This window comes from Drosophila navojoa, chromosome X (assembly GCF_054131105.1).
Source record: "Drosophila navojoa isolate 15081-1374.11 chromosome X, UAZ_NAV_1.0, whole genome shotgun sequence".
Taxonomy (NCBI): domain Eukaryota; kingdom Metazoa; phylum Arthropoda; class Insecta; order Diptera; family Drosophilidae; genus Drosophila; species Drosophila navojoa.
Window position 1 is genome coordinate 14,962,186 of NC_142895.1, and position 17,815 is coordinate 14,980,000.

At 36.9% G+C, this 17,815-nt stretch overlaps 2 protein-coding genes across 5 annotated transcripts in view; one reads left to right on the top strand and one right to left on the bottom strand.

The window, feature by feature from the left end:
* The window catches only part of Neto (Neuropilin and tolloid-like), a 107,324-nt gene that overhangs the window by 88,629 nt on the left and 880 nt on the right, over nucleotides 1-17,815 (bottom strand). For 3 of the 4 annotated variants that reach the window (XM_089265174.1, XM_089265173.1, XM_089265176.1), the window contains exon 1: nucleotides 6,865-6,958. The exons of the other annotated variant lie outside the window; for it this stretch is intronic. The gene's annotated coding sequence lies outside the window, so the exon portion shown is untranslated. Of the gene's footprint in view, nucleotides 1-6,864; nucleotides 6,959-17,815 lie in introns of those variants that run through there. 4 annotated transcript variants of the gene reach the window in all.
* LOC115564972 (uncharacterized) lies at nucleotides 1,824-2,912 on the top strand. Its single transcript, XM_089264760.1, has 2 exons — nucleotides 1,824-1,877; nucleotides 1,951-2,912. The coding sequence occupies exon 2, from the start codon at nucleotides 2,096-2,098 to the stop codon at nucleotides 2,675-2,677; it is 582 nt and encodes a 193-aa protein (XP_089120886.1). The 5' UTR covers nucleotides 1,824-1,877; nucleotides 1,951-2,095; the 3' UTR covers nucleotides 2,678-2,912.

The following is a 17,815-nucleotide window of genomic DNA, read 5'->3' on the forward strand; positions in this document are numbered from 1 at the left end:
ATACCACATCTACATCTACATCTATTTATATGTATGTAGAGTTAACCCATTTCATTTCTGCTGAACTTCTCCTCGCATCCATTGCTGTTTTGCCTCTCGTTTCTGTGTCCTGCTCAGCCTGGGCGTGACAATTACATCATCAAGTGCGAGCTGTGCAGAACTTGGTTAATTGACTAACACCTGGCAGGTGTGTGGCCAAAGGTGAGCACTGGAAATGTGCACTGCCAATGTCAGCCCTACATGGGAAGTTGTGAAAGCGTGATGAGAGGCTTGCAGGACAACAGGACAACAGGACGGCGGGACAGCAGTTTGAGTTGTAGAAGCTAAGAAATTTCTACTCAATCACATATCTTCAATATCCATAAGAAAAATGAAGGAACATCGAGCAATTATCATTAATAATTTCAAATAAATTCAAATTTATTTCATGGCTCTTAGCGCCAGGCTTTCAATGTGCGTTCACCTCTTGCTGTTCGGCAATTGTTTTGCTTTTATGCCAGCCAACATTGTTAGCTTTGGCTGCAGCCAGTGCATAAATTGCTGCACCCAAATACTAAATAAAACAGAAAGAGGCGTGGCATAAATCTTTGCTGCAGCAGCCACATTTAATTACAAAAGTTTTTCACAATTTCGGACGTTGCTCCTCTCTCACTCTCACTCTCACTCTCTCACTCACTCTCTCTCTCTCTCTCTCTCTCTCTTTATAGTTTGGCAACAGCCTTAAATCAGCGGTATTTTGTGCCCAAAAATTATGACACACACACGCACACACACACACACACACACACACACACATACGCACACCCTCACACCCGTTGAAAACGCTTTGGGCGCATTCACAGTTTACAGCGTCCAGGACTTTTATTGGCTGCCAAATGGGTGACACTTGGCTACTTGTCCACTTGGCCAGTGGCTCAAGCCTCGTCCTCGTCCGTCGCACTGTCCAGTGGGGCCAGCCTGGCCGGTTTGGCCTGGCGCAACCATAAAGGGTACTTTTCTTCTTTTTTTTTCTTGTTTTTTTTTTTTTTTTTTTGTTGACCGCTTGAAGCGTTGCCCCGAAATCAGTTAACAGGCAATTTCAACTATTTTACAGGCTGTGTTCGGCATGCCAAATGACCGGAGCCAAATGTCAATACCATCAACATGCTGAAACGGGCCGAGAGTCATGAAATAACCAACAGCCATGTGCCATGTCATGGCATGCCATGGGCGGGTCAGCCATCGAACAGCATCGATAACAGCAAATTCACTTTAAGTTGACTCTTTTCCTGCTCAAAATTTTCCTTTTCTTTGACCAATTTAAGTGTAGGTTTGCCAAATGATTTGATATTTTTTAAATACCAAAGGAAATATTGTAATGCATAGGCACATAATGTGTATATGCCTTTAAACTTTTCATTCAAGTAGAATTTTAGCAGCATTGTAAAGAAAATTCAGAAATATTCAGTATACGCCCAATATCCAAAGTTTCCTCAGCTTGTGCAATATTTCAAAGAGCAATCTCCATTGGCATTCATCCATTAGTTCGATGCTCCCATAAAGTCACGATATGACGACTACTGAAACTACTTCAAAATGTTGTTTTCCCTTAAATGGATCGTCACATATTTTCTTGGAAAGCAAACAAATAGTGATTACCCGGAACTATAACGCAAATTATAGAATTATTTGAAGTGTTGACTATTTGTCTTTCTGTTTAACATTGTTTTCATACACAGCTCGACAAACAAATTTAGTTAATTTATTGCTGCAAGCTGTGCATTCCACTCGCTGATAAGAATGCCGACGCTTGGCTATAAAAAGAGCTCGACCGATCGAGCTCAGCATTCACTCCAGCAACTAAACACAATTCACTTGAATGCATACAATGAGAGTTTGTGAGTTGGCACTCGTCTTCGCTCTGCTATTCCGGCATTCCATTAACAAGCGATCCTTGCCTTATCCTTGCAGATAACATGAAATTGTTCACGGTTGTGATTGCATTGTTTGCACTGGCTGGTTCCAGTGAGGAGCAAGCACCGCCGTGCGATGGGTTGCAGACAACAACGCCATCCTGTACGACAACAGAGCCACCCTGTACGACAACTACGTCTCCATGTACGACTACAGAGCCACCCTGTACGACCACAGAGCCACCCCGTACGACAACTACGTCTCCATGTACGACAACAGAGCCACCTTGCACGACAACAGAGCCACCCTGTACTACAACGACACCCTGTACGACTACAGAGCCACCCTGTACGATAACTACGTCTCCATGTACGACAACAGAGCCACCCTGTACTACAACACCACCCTGTACGACTACAGAGCCACCCTGTATGACAACTACGTCTCCATGTACGACAACAACGCCACCCTGTACGACTACAGAGCCACCCTGCACTACAACGCCACCCTGTATAACAACACCACCTTGTACTACAACACCACCTTGTACAACAACACCACCCTGTACGACAACAGAGCCGCCCTGTACATCAACAACACCCTGTACGACAACACCCTGTACAACAACGCCTCTTTGTACAACAACGCCACCCTGTACTACAACACCACCTTGTACTACAACGCCACCCTGCACTACAACGCCACCCTGTACAACAACACCACCCTGTACAACAACAACACCCTGTACTACAACCGAACGCACAGATGCAATAGTAACAATTAGTCATGCCGAGCCCCGGTGTAAATGCCCCTCTGGCCTAGGCGATTGCGACTGCACCGCCTTAGAGGACGCCGCAACTCTGGTCTCGGCACTCGACTGCCGTGGAATGAGGGATGACACGATCCTCACGGATCCCAGGCACTGCCGCAGGTATTACGTCTGTCGCAATAACCGGGCCAGACGCCAGACCTGTGCCACGGGCCAGTGGTTCGACCGCAGGGCCAAGATCTGCCTTAATCGCGCGCTGGTGACAAACTGTTTGCTGGGCCGCAACTGAGAGCGGGGCACACCCTGTGCTCCTATATAATAATACATACATTTTTTTTCCTTTTTTTTGAATAAAGTATACAAAATGCAGCAATAATTCGCTTCTTTAGAAAAAAAAAAAACTTTGAGCTGCGCTAGACGCTGATAAATAGTGACTCGTTCCGTCCTCTATTAATGTCGTTTTGTTAATAGAAATCCTGGTCTAAGCTGACGATTAAGCTGTCTCGACTGCCAGAAGCGTCTTCGCCAAGGCCCAACGGACGGTTTTTCACGCTCGCCCCGTCACGAGCTGCCATCAATTTTCGGCCAAGGGCTGAGCAAAAAACGTTGAAGCTGTGAAGAACTTTCAATCGGGCAACAACAACAATTGGCCAAGGCAAGGGCAAAGGCAAAACAAGGCAATAAATTTGTCAACACTTTAGGCCAATAACCGCGAGCGCAATCTGAATGTAACTATAACTTTGTCTGTCACCCCTGACCCTCTGGGGTCGAAAAGGGGCGTGCGTAGCGTCGGTAGTGGGAATCGAAATTTGAGTCGGAGCTGGAGCTGCAGCTGGAATCGGAATAGGAATCACTAGGGGTTCGTATAACATGCGCTGCAAAGTTTGCACCAGCTCTCTGGGAATTGGTGTATATAGAGAAAAAGGCGTCAGCTTTTGGGGCGCCAGAGTGCGGCATTTGTGAGTTGTTGCATCTGGCGTTATAATGTTGTGCTTTTCTCTGACATACCCTGTAATCATAGAATTGAAAGGGGGTATGCGACAGGCAAAGGGGGTTTGGTTCATGAGCCTTATTGACTACAAAGGCTTATGGACTCGAGTTTTTCATTCAAGCGAACACTCCATTTAAATTCAGATTACAAAAGCCTTTTTACTTTCTTTAAAGAAGATCCTTTACAGTTCTGGGTCTGCTCTGAAATCGTTACTATTTTCTCTGTCTCTCTCGCTCTCTCTCTCTCTCTCTCTCTCTCGCTCTCTCTCTCTCTCTCGCTCTCTCTCTCTCTCGCTCTCTCTCTCTCTCTCGCTCTCTCTCTCTCTAACTCCCTATACCTCTCTCGATCTCTCACTCAAGCTTTTTTTCAGACATAATCTATCTTTCTACCGTTCTCTATCTCTCTCTTTCTCTCAGGGTATTTCTTAGTCGTGCATTCTCTTTCCACTCACATACACAGACACGCACACTTGCACACATTTACTCGAGAGAATCCAGAGCTTTAGTGAGACATCTAGCGTGATTTGTGCATTTTGGTATCAATTTGGAAATTCGGTAAGTTCCCTAACTTCCTCACACTCTGTCTCCATTTACTCTCGCTCTCTCTCTCGCTCTCTCTCTCGCTCACACACATGCACTAAAACGACTTCAAAATGCAGCAGGCATTATCGTATTTCCGCTTGTGCATTATTATTTTTGCGTCTGCCTGTCGATTTTTGCTTTTGTTACGCTTTCGCTTCGCTTGTTTGCGGCATTTTGCATTTTTGTGGGTCACAAACACAAATCAAAAGCACTGCACCACCCTGCGCCACACGTCGCGCATTTCGCACACCGTGCCGAGTTGTATCATATTTCACAAGGGCATTCGACGCTCCTACTTTTGCTGCCGCCTCTACTGTTGCTGTTGCTGTTGCTCTTGCTGTTGCTACTGGCATTGCCCATGTTTCCTTCCAGTCCCGGCCATTGGCAGCGCAGTCTTTTTCCTGTCCTTTTCCATTACCCAAAAAAAAAAACAGAAAAAAAAAATAGAATTGCAACAACAACCGCAGCTTCAGCCAGAGACGATGCAGCGCAGCCACACGGCTCTCGGGCTACACTTGATTCTGGTTGAGGACATCGCAAAAAAACAACAACAAAATGGAATAAAAATGCATAAAATTCCGCGAATACACTAGCTTTAAATACAACAACAACTACAACAATTTTAACTGGTATTAAGCTTGTTTGGCCACATAAAATATTCGACGTCCTACTTCGAGGCTTCTGCCGGCGAGGCCCGCTACATAAAACCCTAAATAGACATAAACGGATTCAGTGAGCAAACAAAGTTAAGTCCTTCCGAATGTAAATGTCGCTAGCGCGCATCAGCTCTGACATATGACAAGAAACACTTGCTCCCAAATCATGGCCAAGTGAATTCAGAAACTACTATTAAAGTACATAATACTAACCTAAATGAAATCTAGGATTCCCATGTAATATCGGTAATTCATGGCAATTCATTTTCAGCTACTATAAGATTCGATAAAAAAATATCTAATTTGAAATCGATAATTATCGAATTTATTAACCAAATATACTGTTTATAATACGAAATTCTAGAGTAAATGATATCTAATGAATTTTTATAATGTCAACAAATATCTTATAAGTTTCCTAAAATTCGATTTAATTTGAATTTCATTTTATTCACATATAAAAATTTATAACAATATATAATATTTAGAAAATTTGAAAAATTCTCTAATGCTTAATCATAATTTTTATTTAAATTGTATTTCTAATGTGATTCAATAATAGCCAAAAGGGCAAAAGAATTACTTTGACATCGATATTTATCGATATACGTTTTATTTTATTTATATGAATTTGATCTTATAGTGTTAATGATATCTAATGATTTTTATAATGTCAACAAATATCTTATGAGTTTCCCAAAATTCGATTTAATTTGAATTTCATTTTATTCACATATAAAAATTTATAACAATATATAATATTTAGAAAATTTGAAAAATTCTCTAATACTTAAACATATCATTTATTTAAATTGTTTTTCTAGTGTGATTCAATAATAGCCAAAGGGGCAAAAGAATTAATTTGACATCGATATTTATCGATATACGTTTTATTTTATTTATATAAATTTGATCTTCATTCACTCAAATTAAACTTTTTAAATTTCTCTATGCTGTGCTTATTTAAAACTTATTTTATTTATTAATTTTTTTTTTTTTTTTTTTTTTTCATTTCGTTTTGTTCTGTCTGTGTTTATATTGTTATTAATAGTATTCTGTTACATGTTGTGGGCATGATATTAATCTTGCTGATAATTACAAATGTTGTTTCTAATAAATTCGTTTTTTTTTTTTTTTTTTTGTTGCTTTACAACTTGTGTCGATTTTTAACACGCCCGCAAGCAAATCCCTGGGGCTGATATCGTTATTTTTATGCTTGACTAATACTCGATAAAATACTCTGTAGGCGGGCACTCGAAAATGAAATGAGTGTATTGGTTTTTGCAAAGTTTGTCTAGATTTATGTTCGTCTATTGATAATAAATGTACGTCATATCGAGAAAGCCAGAGACTTCAAAGATAGAATACGTGCATACCCTAGGATTATAAAGTGTCGAAAATTTCCCGATTCGTCCACTAGAAGCATGGCAAATTGGAAAGTGCATATTCCGGTATATCCGAGAGTTGAAATTTGGAATGAATCGTGTTGACAACACAACATAAATAATGTACGCCAATTGGGGGTGTGGCAAATCGGGAAGAAATTGTATATTCAAAATGGTACGACGAAATTACTGTTGACCTACTCAAATAAAAAATTGGCAAAACAAAAAATGTGTCTTTCCGTATTTGTTACCTCGAACGAGTATTCTACAGCTGATAACACCCGACTAGACTAATGGATATCTGCCAGACTGTTGGCCTAGACGAGCATGATTTTTGCATTTTTTTGTAGCTGACAATAAATGTTTATTTCGATTGTGGTTGAGTTGGAAAACAAAAAAAAAAAAAACAAAAAATATTTGTTTTATTTTTTGTATTCATTGGTCGCCTCGTTAGTGTTGGAAAGTGTCGAACAACAAACAGGCTGTGTGCTGGCGGCAGGCAACAAATGCAGTCGCAGTCGCAGTCGCAGTCGCCCGCAGCCACAGAATAACAATTAAATATAATTGGTACGTGAATTATGACACTTACCTTTAATCAGTGCACTTAACAAGTGGCGTTAATCATACGCCATGTTGCCCCCAAGGCTGTCGCCTGTATTTGGCTCGCTTTTTTAGCTCTCTCTCTCTCTCTCTCTCTCTCTTTCGTTTGTATCAATAATATATGTACACACATATAAATATATTATTATTTTTGTTTTTGTTTTTGCTTGTTTTTTTTTTATTTTATTATATTTGCATTTTATTTAATTTCTGCAGCTGTTTGTGATTACTTCAACTCCTTTTCAATCAATTGTTGATCTCTTTATTCATTTATCTGCATATATAATTGGGTGTATATATGTTTTAATGTGTCCACAGCAACAACAGCAGAAGCAGCGAGTGCTTCGCATTTTTAATTAACCACTTTAATGTAATTAGACCAGCAGAAGCGAAAAAAAAAAAAATTAATAATAATAATAATAATACAAAAAAAACATTATACCCTGATTTCCCATTTTCAATGGGTTCAGGGTATAATAAAAATTAAATCAAGAGAAAAGTATGTGCAAGATATTCAACGTGTGAATTTGAAGCATTCGCGGCTGATTGCGTTCCATTAATTTATGCGCATTAAAACGTCTTTATCAGCAGCATATCGAGCGAGTACGAGCTCATAAATCCATGTTTACAAACAGATGTCAGATATATATACATACATATGTATATATGTACATATATGCATCATGTTTTGATTGAGTGCACGATTGTGTTATGGTTAAAGTTAAGTTCTCATGCAATTTATATGAACAATTGTATTGAAATGTTTTTATTTAGATTTACTATTGTTAATAAATATTTTATTTATGAATAATGTTTGTGAATTCATATATCTCTATATGTATATAAGGTAAGAAAATGTTTACAATATATATACTCTATATATATATATATTTATTTTATTTTAAATTCTATCCCATTGCGAGTGCGTTCACGCATTCAATATACTCATTTCACAGCGTGCACGAGCATGCCAGAGAAACCTAATAAGCGAACAAATGCCAGCCGAGTTTATAATGGTTCCCCGTGGTTCAAATATTTTTGGCAGATTGTGCGCTGAATTTTTAATTACAAATGAAAATTTCTAGACTGTAACTAACTTGAAATGAAGCACTTGCATTTATACACACACCCACCACCCATCCACCCACACACACACACACACTGGAATTTGTTGTAAAGGGCGCGGCGCGCTTTAATGGGTTTCCAGTGCACTCTAACGATCTGGCAACTCTGGCAATGTCAGGCAGCTAGGCAGCTAGGCAGGCAAACAGCGACACAGTTATTTTCCATTATTAATTAATGCGACGCACTGCTCAGCCAGATAGCAGACAACATTTTCACATACGCACACACACACACACACACACACACACTCGCACACACAGTCGGCGAGTAAAAGTTTTGCGCCATTTGCAAGTGAAAGTCGCACGTAAGTAAAATAGTTTTGTGTCGCAATTGAAAAATGCTCAGCGAACTTTCCACAGCAACAGTTCATTTTCGATCCACAGCGGTGTCGCCGCTGCCTCAGTGCCGCATGGAAAAAAAGAGGAGGATGAGAGAGGGGTGGTGGGGGGAGGGCAACTTGTGCCATTTCGCTCGATTTGTAAATAGTTTTTTAATTTCATTTTTCTTTTCACGCTTTTCCCGTACTTTTTTTTACCGTAGTTCCAAAATATGCTTGGCCTCGCAAACAGCTGAATTCAATTAGAAAAAACTAACGGCGCACTGGTGAACTAGTTCCGAATAGCTAAGTTCTGGTGAACTATGACAGCTCACTGTGATAAAATAATATAAATATGTCTGTATTTGTATATATCTCAATTATGAGGTTTTTATGCCAAAGGATAAATCTTTAAAAATATTTCAATTTGTATTAAATTTAAATACTATTTTAATACTAAAATACAATTTGTGCAGTCTTTAAATGCTTAAAAATGTCTATAATATTTTTTAATCAACTATTATAATATATATTATATATAATAATAAATATATATACATATATACATATATATAATAAAAAAAAATATATAAATATTGTTTTAATTATTGTAATTTAAGTTCTTATGTATTTTCGGATTTTAAGGAAGGAATACTATTTTTTTTTTTATTTTATTTTTTTTTTAAGAATATATTTACCCTTGCATTTTGATGTGCATTTATCTTTTTTTTTTAATTTAATACCCTAGAGAATCTACATAAGAACGCATGATTATGAATATCTTTTGATTGAATAGGCCACTCCGCATAAAGTTAAGCATGTCTCATAGTCGAGCAGTCCCGACTAGTTGGCAATATTTGAATTTGTGTTTAGAGCACCTCATCTTATTATATATCGTCTAATATAGCCATAACCAGAACTCGATTAAGGTTAAAGCAGAATGCGTTTTGAACCCTACATACATAATCACTCTTATCTGATAATATGCAATATCTATATACATATGCATGTCCTTAGTTTTGGAATTACATTCATAGCTAATGAAGTTCTCATTTTGATGACGACTTAAACCAAGGCCTGAAGCTACCATAGTGATTTATCAAGTTTCTATAGTCTGTCCTTATGTCCAAAGATCTTGAGCTACTACTTTAACTCAATGAATTTCTTTTTAAATCTTCTTTCTTTCTTTATGTATGCTTAGAACTAAAGCTACTTCATCAACTTTTAAGATCCGAGCACAATGGCAAAAAATTTACATTTCAGCTGATGATTCAGCTTCTGAAGTTTCTAGATTCTTAAAGTTGTGTCAAGTATATAAGCACTTGTCGCATAAATTAGCACGCACTGTGTCTAACCTTGAAACTGCATTTGTGTGTGTGTGTGTGTGTGTATAGAACTTTTCCTTAAGTCCTCTCGCTTAGGAAATCGCCAGTTCCATTTTGATGATGTTAAAGCTGATGCTAAGCATTCGGCGAACGATGTCATCGTTGAAATTGAAAGGCGCTGAGATCTTAAGTGGTTTATTCAAGAGGCGGCCAAGAATAGAGGCGTGGCCAGGGGGCTGACGGGACAGACTGTCAGCACAAGCAGCTGGCATAAAGGGCAAACGAAAAGTGAAAGTGAACAAAAACGAAAAAAAAAAACACAACAAAAATGAATAAAATAAATAAAAATAAGAAGCAGTAGAAGAAGAGCGAAAATGTTGCTTTACACCTTCGCACGAGCCAAGCGGCAAAACTAAGCAACAGAAACTAAGCACAACGTCGAGAAGAAGCGTAATAAATACAAATCATATAAAAGCAACAACAACAACAAGCGAGCATAAACAACAAATTACAGTTGCTGTGGCTGTTGTTGTTGTTGTTGTTGCTGTTGTTGTTGCCAAACATACAAGTACATATAAATTCTTTGGCAATTTATTATTAGACAGCAGAAAAAAAAAAACAGGCGCCGAGGCCGAGCGACAGCATGAGACAGAGACAGAGCGAGAGCAAGAGAGAGAGAGAGAGATAGAGAGAGAGAGAGAGGGGGGGGCAATACGCAGGTTAACATGCCTGGCTGAATACCCTATCCAAGCAGCATTTTATAAACATGTCACAAATTTTGCTGAAGATGTTTCTACCGCATTATGTCCATAACTTCTTAGCTCTAGGACTATATATACATATAGAAATATATATATATATATTCCTTTAATGTATATTTCAATTAGAGAGCATTCAAAGAGGCTGCCATGGCTGTTGGCAAGGGTATTTGATCTTCGATAGAGAGACGAGACACATAAATTGCTCTTGTCAACCCATCTGCAAGGCGCACGGCACACACGGCAAACAGCTCAGTGAGAGAGAGAGAGAGAGAGGGAGAGAGAGGGAGAGCGATATAGAGTGAGAGGAAAAGTAAAATATTTGCCATGTTATTATTATTATTATTATTTTAGAGAAACAATATGATATAGTATACGTTTATATAGTGAACAGAATGGCGCTTGTATCAAACAGCGTCGCACACACACACACACACACACACACACACACGCACACACATACTCGCTGCAGACACACGCGCCATATGCTGAAAGTTCGAGCGTCGCTGCGTCTCTTGCGGCGATTGGCGTTTGCCTAGTCAATATTTCATTTGGCACTTGAACCAAATACTTTTAGTTCGCTGTCGCAGCGCAGACGAAGGTTGCTGCAGATGCTGTCGCTGAAGCTGATGCCGACGCCGACGTCGACGGCGACGTCGATGCTGTCGCTAATGTCGACGTCAAGACGCGAGCAGAGTACAAGCGACAGTGCAAAACTTAAGTCATGAGCAACTACAACATTCATATCTGCTTATGTATAACACGCACACACACACACACACACACACACACGCACAGGGAGATACTCACACACACACACACAGTAATTGATTTGTGTTTATATTTGGCTAATTTAGCCGCTGACTCGCCTGCAGCAGCTAATTTTGAGGTCGCGACACAGCATGGCGTATGCGTAATATTTTTTTGCTATTCCGGAACTCGAGCGCAAAAGTCAAGCGGAAAATTGTTGAACACAATGTTTGTTTACATAGGCCCATGAGGACTACACTCAAGCAGCTGCTAGAGAAGCAAGCAAATTTTTTCAATGGGATACAAGAGCAATGTCAAATATTTTGCTTATACTTAACTTAATTTCGATATTATAAAATGCCTTAAATCTATTAAAAATTAAATATAATAAAAAAAAAAAAATATATATATATATAAATAAATTTTTTTTATACATTAAATATGATTTCAACTACACAGCAAGCTAGTTTTATTACATATACATAGCTCTTCTATGCGATTCTCGGAATATTATTATTTAGCTTTAAAATATTTTATATGTATATACTTTATTTCGAAAGTAGAGTGGAGAAACGGGGTTTAAATTATTAAAAAACAAAAATAATAATAATAATAATAATAATAATAATAATTGTAAGCTTTTACACATTCAACAAAAGTTTTATTAAATATAGCCTTTCCATGCGATTCTCATACTAGCAAACAAGTATGGCATAAGCATAATTCTAACTGTATATCATTTAATATATTGATAATTTTAGCAAATATCGCCTTTCTATGCGATTCGCATTCCAAAGAATTATATTAAAGGCATTTTTAGTGTGTCTCTATCCAAAAAATGGCAGATAAATAATAGTAGAAATAGGCATACGATAATTTTTAGCTATACAGCAAGCAGCTTGAAATATCGCTTTTCAACCGCGATTTTCATGGAAATTTTCAAGTACTTTTATGTATTCCATTCCGAGAATTGACAGAGCAATAGTACAATTGCCAAGGCCTAGCAAACGAAAGCTTGGCTTACACATTTTAGCCAAAGAGCAAGCGAATCGAATGAAATTCCATTCAATTGAGCGATTATCAGGGAAAATCTCGAGTGTTTGATTTATTTATAATATGCGAAAGCAGGGAATCAAGGCGGCAAAGCTCCATATAAACTAGAATGAATGTGTCAAATATAACAAATCTAAAATACAAATTGAAATATTTTATCTCTCAAAGACTTTCACCAATTCGATGTATTAGCAAATGGCATAGAATAACCCAATTGTTGCATGCTTATTTGATTAAGGCACGCATATAGAGAGAGAGAAATTGAGAGAGAGAGAGAGAGAGAGAGAGAGAGAGAGAGAGAGAGAGAGAGAAGTGCTATAGAAAAATATTTGATAACGAACATGCGCTTGTATACGCATAATTGAGTTAACAACACATTTGGCCCGCTTAACACATTTGCTTCATTTCGTTCTTTATTTTCTCATTCAATGCCTGAATGCGAATATAAAAAGGAAAATATACAACAACAACGACAACAACAACAAACAGTCGAAAAGAGAGACAGCAACAGCAATTGGGCATCGCTCTGGCCAACACAAATGGAATCTTCATTGCGAATGGATATGATAAATTGGGTATAAAATATAATATATGCACACTTCTGTTTCTGCCCTCCATATTGATTGCTTTTATTTGCCCTTTTTGTTGGTTTCTGTCTTCTTTTTTTTTTATGTATGTCTGCAAAATACAATTGCTCTATTAATACACAAATTTAAGCTTGCGTAAACTCTATTTAAATGTTGCACGTGTCGCAATATTTTCTACTTTGTTTCATTGCATTTTCAATTTTGCACATTTCACATATTTCACGTTTTATTAAATTTACACCAAATTCGAGGGATTCCAATTCACACTGTGAAAGCAAATTCATATTTTAATTGAATTAAATTGAATTTGCTAATTATATATAATTTTGTTTGTTTTCTTTGTAATATATATATATGTATTTTTTTTTCTTGGAATATATATATGTATGTTTGGGCAAGCTTTTCATGCACTGCAGAGTTTTTCGTAAGAATTATTTGTGAGGAACTTTCAAAGAAAATCAATTTAATTAGCTTAAACAAAGACTTAAAGTGCTCCAATGTGGGGTATGCTCGACTGGTAGATATTTTTTAGATGGAACTCTCAGGCATTAAAGTTCGATTGACTCATGTTCGTTCATGTTCAATTCGACATAAATCAATTTTAATGTAAATCATATCTTCCTGTTACAAACATTACAATAAATCCAATATACCCTGCACAGTTTTTTTTTTTTTAATAAGCAGCAAAACTTATAGAAATATATAAACATATGTATGTAGATGTAATTGAAGTAAGTAATTTCAATTTATTTTCAGTAAATAAAAATATTCAACTGAAATTAATTGTACAAAGAAATTCCTTTGAAAATATAAAAATAAAAATAAATAAAATATTTATTTAAGATAAGCTTACATGGAAATTTTAATGCTGATATCAATGATAATACATTTGCATATTTAATAAAATTGCCAAATGCATTCCTAATAAGTTTCTATAGAAATTCCTATGAAATTCTCTTAGCTAATGGCAAAATGGAAAATGGAAAATGGAAAATGCATTTCGGCTTTTATGCTGAAATATTCAACAGGTTTTTTTTTTTTTTTTTTTTTTTTGGTTTTTTCCATTGCTTTGGTTATTTGTTTTTTGTTTTTTTTTTTTTTATATTTTTGTGGCATAGCCGGGAAATTTTCAACTAATTGCGGTTACGCCAGACAATTGCGCGGGCGGTGTTTAACGAGGGGAGGGGGTGCAGGAGAGAAGTGTGGGGCTGGTGCAGCGTTAAATGCGAACACAAAAAGGATTTCAATAAATGTCATAAATTTGCCAGACGACTTAACAAATTGCGAGCTGAATGTGAATGAAGAGAGTCGCTCGCTGTGTGAACGGGGAGGGGGAAGGGGAAGGGGAATCGCAATGAGAGTGGAAGTGGAAGTGGAAATGGCAACTCAACGGCAGAGATGGGGAAATGGTAATGGAGCTGCTTAGTTGCGGTTCACAATGAAATGATTTCCTTTGTGGCCAAGACAACAGAAGCCGCCGCCGCACCTTGCCTTCCTCTCTCTATCTCGCTCTCTCTCTCTCTCTCGCTCACTCCGTTTGGACTTTCGATGATTATCATTTGAGCTCTAGTAAACGATGCCATAACGCAAACAGAGAAAGCCACAAAATGTGAGATAGCAAAACTTAACAGAAATTAAAATTTTTCGCAAGTTTCGCTGCTGCGATGCATGAAAATGGGAAACCAAAATTAAATTTCCATAAGTAAAACAGGGAAAATAATACACAAACATACAGACAAATATATATATGTGTGTGTAGCAAGAGATGAGCGCAGACGAGATGAGCTGAGTGGCCAAGAGGTACGTCTGGTTATGGGTGAGAGGGTGGGCAGGCAGCAGCGGCAGCCGGGGGAAGGGTAGAGGGTGCGGGTCGAGCTGCGGCTGGGCAGAAATTCAAAAGCTTTCACTTTTTTAGCCAACGAGCATTCTCTTTCCTTTTTATTTATTTTTTGTTCTGTTTCTTCTGGTTTTTCTTTAGGTTCTATTCATATTATTTTTTATCTTTTGCGTAATAATGAAATTAAATTGCCGCCTTACACACGCACACACACACACACACAAACACAGAGACAGATATTCCTACATATTTATGTATAGGTATGTACATATATACATATCTGTTTATGTATCTGCTAGATACGAAATGTATGTGCGTATTTTTATCTTTGCAGTGTGCTGCTTCTTCTTCTTCTCTCTGCTTGTTCATATCTGTGGCAACTGCAGAATTGGGGCATAACCAGCTAAAGAAGCGCTCGACGTATGCAGAATTATTTGAGAAATAGATTAAAAATTGATAGCGTTTTGTAATCGATAAATCAATAAAGTAGCAAAAGGAATAATATGGAATTAAAAATACTTTTTTTTTAAATTATATATTGCCCATTAAGTTCCTAATCAGATTATACTTGCCAAAAAGAGATATGTTATATAAATAAATAAAAAATAATAATAATAAAAGTTTTTCTTACTATATTTATTTTTTATTTTATTTATTTATTTATTTTTTATTATATATAATTTATAATTAATATTTATATTATATTATAATTAATACCTAGTGAGTTCATCATTTAAATAATCAACAGTTATGTTTAATTTATAAAATAATTTAGTCGTTTTTTTAAATTAAATTAATAGCAAATTTAATCGAATTCAATGCAAAACAAATCGATAAAAATCGATCAAACCTAACGCAATACAAATTCAGTGCGCTCTTCGCTTAAAATACCAAAAACTTTTGCCAGTGACGAAAGAAAAAAGGAAAACATTTTATAGTTTTCCCCCCAACGTGATTCGCTTGATAAACTTGTTGCCAAGTTGAAATTTATTATTTAAAGTTTCGTTGGTTTTGTTGAGACATTTGCATTGTATTACAAGTATCTGCATGTCATCCCAGTTTTATTATCTTATATTATTACACTTGGTCACTTGGCTCGTGTAGTTGAGGGCAATGTAGGTCAAGAATTTACATAAATAGCTGCAAATGTTTTCTGGCCAATTTTCGGGCCAAGTTGCTTGGCGTTGAGCGAAATTACCAACGTAATCCGCAGAAGAAAAAAAGCGACAACATAAAATGAGATCAAATAAAATGAAATAAAAAATGAAAACAATTTTGTGAACCGTGAAAAGTTCCGGTTGGTATGAAAATACAAAATGGCGACTGCTAACCACAGACAAGTATATATAAACATATACATTTGCGTTACGGATAGTTCAGTCCACGCTTAACAAGCATAAGCTACAGTGAACCCATTATTCATGCCTTAGAGATTTATCTTTCACGTTATTTATTTTCCATTTAAATTGCCTCTGTTCTGTCACTGATCGCAAATGCTTTTTATTTTTTTTTTTTTTAAGTTATTTTTAGATCAAATGTATTTGAAATCTATAAAAACGTCTGGATTTCGGGCAGTGACACAGTTCCAATTGGAAAACTGAAAGCTGATTGGCAATGCTTGGGAACTTTTGCGTGCATGAAATTTCCCCATTGCAACGATCGCTGAGCAAAAATAATGGTATATTTAAATGCATGTAGGGTTAACGGTGTTTAAATGTTGTGCTAGTTGGGCATACCATATGCTAACCTCTTTGGGGCATTGGGCAAAACTACATAAGACATAGCAACAACAAGAACAACAACAACAACAACGACGACGACGACGGAACACAGTGCGTGTTAGCCTTGAGCTACATTCGGCAGACAAGACAACAGCACGCAAAATTCTACACGTTCATAATGCAAACTTTGCGGCGAAAATAAAATGCGGCAGACAATGCCAGAAAATATGGGGAACAGAACGTAGAAGATGAAGAAGAAGAAGAAGAATGGGCTAAGGCAGACCATGGGACCTTCGTCAATGTTGCCTTTATCAATATGTTCTTGCGCCTCATGTTGTTGTTGTTGTTGCTAGTTGCTATTGGCTTGAGCAGCATGCGAACATTATAACACATATGCACACACACACACTGGCACACATACATCATACATACATATGTAAAAATTTGTGTGAGAGCAGCTGTGCTGCGCTCTTGTTGTTGTTGTTGTTTAATGCAGAGGGAAGTCAACAGGAAAAGCAAAAGAAGAAACAAGAATGTGTGTCTATGTGTGTGTGTGCGTGTGTGTATAGTTAAGCATCTACATGTGTGTGTGTGTGTGAGGGGAGCGATGGACCGCACTCAAAGAGGGAGCAAGCGAGCGATAGAGAAAGAGAGAGAGCTGATGGCATCTGTTTAATTTTTGCTGTTGTTTTTATTAATGAATTTTTATGCTCAGTGGGCGGCAGCGCAGCGTCTGCTGCTTCCATTTCTTCATATTCTCTGTCCTCTATGCCCAGCTGTTTGTGTTGTTCTTGTTGCTGTTTCTGTTGTTGTGGTCGCCTTTTGGCTGCGTTTGCTTTTTACTTTTGGGCTATAGCTAAAAATATGTCTGGCTGCCAATTCGCTAAGTGGCTCAACTTATTCACATACACACGTACATTTATGAGCACGTAAGTGTGAGTGTGTGTGCATTGGTGTATGCAGGCATATACAGTGGAGCTTTCTTATGGTGTTGATTCATGTGTGAATGTGTGCGAGTGTGCATGAATTGTGCATACATGTATGTATGAGTGTATGAATGCATGTATGTGTGTGGTTTACAGCTGAGTGCAATGACAATGCAGCTAAGAGCTTCAAACATATTTTCGTATATAAATAATGAATGATAAATAACAGCAGCAAAATTTATACAAATAAAAAAAACACTAGCTTCATAATGGTTTAAAAAATACATACATACATAAATAAAATAATTAAATAAATAAGTAATATATAAAAATATGTTAATTAATCAAACAAAAAATAAAAATTTAATTTAATAAACAAAAAATGCAATCATAAGTAGAAATATTAATACTAAAAATATATAAGTAAATAAATATAATCATAATATATTAAATAAATTAATACATAACGGTAATCTAACGATGCAATGCAAAATAAAATTTAATGTTATGATGTTATTATATTTAATTTAATTTATTTTTTT

Bases quoted from the DNA above. Each gene is read 5' to 3' on its own strand.
- LOC115564972 (XM_089264760.1), top strand. From the start codon at position 2,096: ATGTACGACTACAGAGCCACCCTGTACGACCACAGAGCCACCCCGTAC.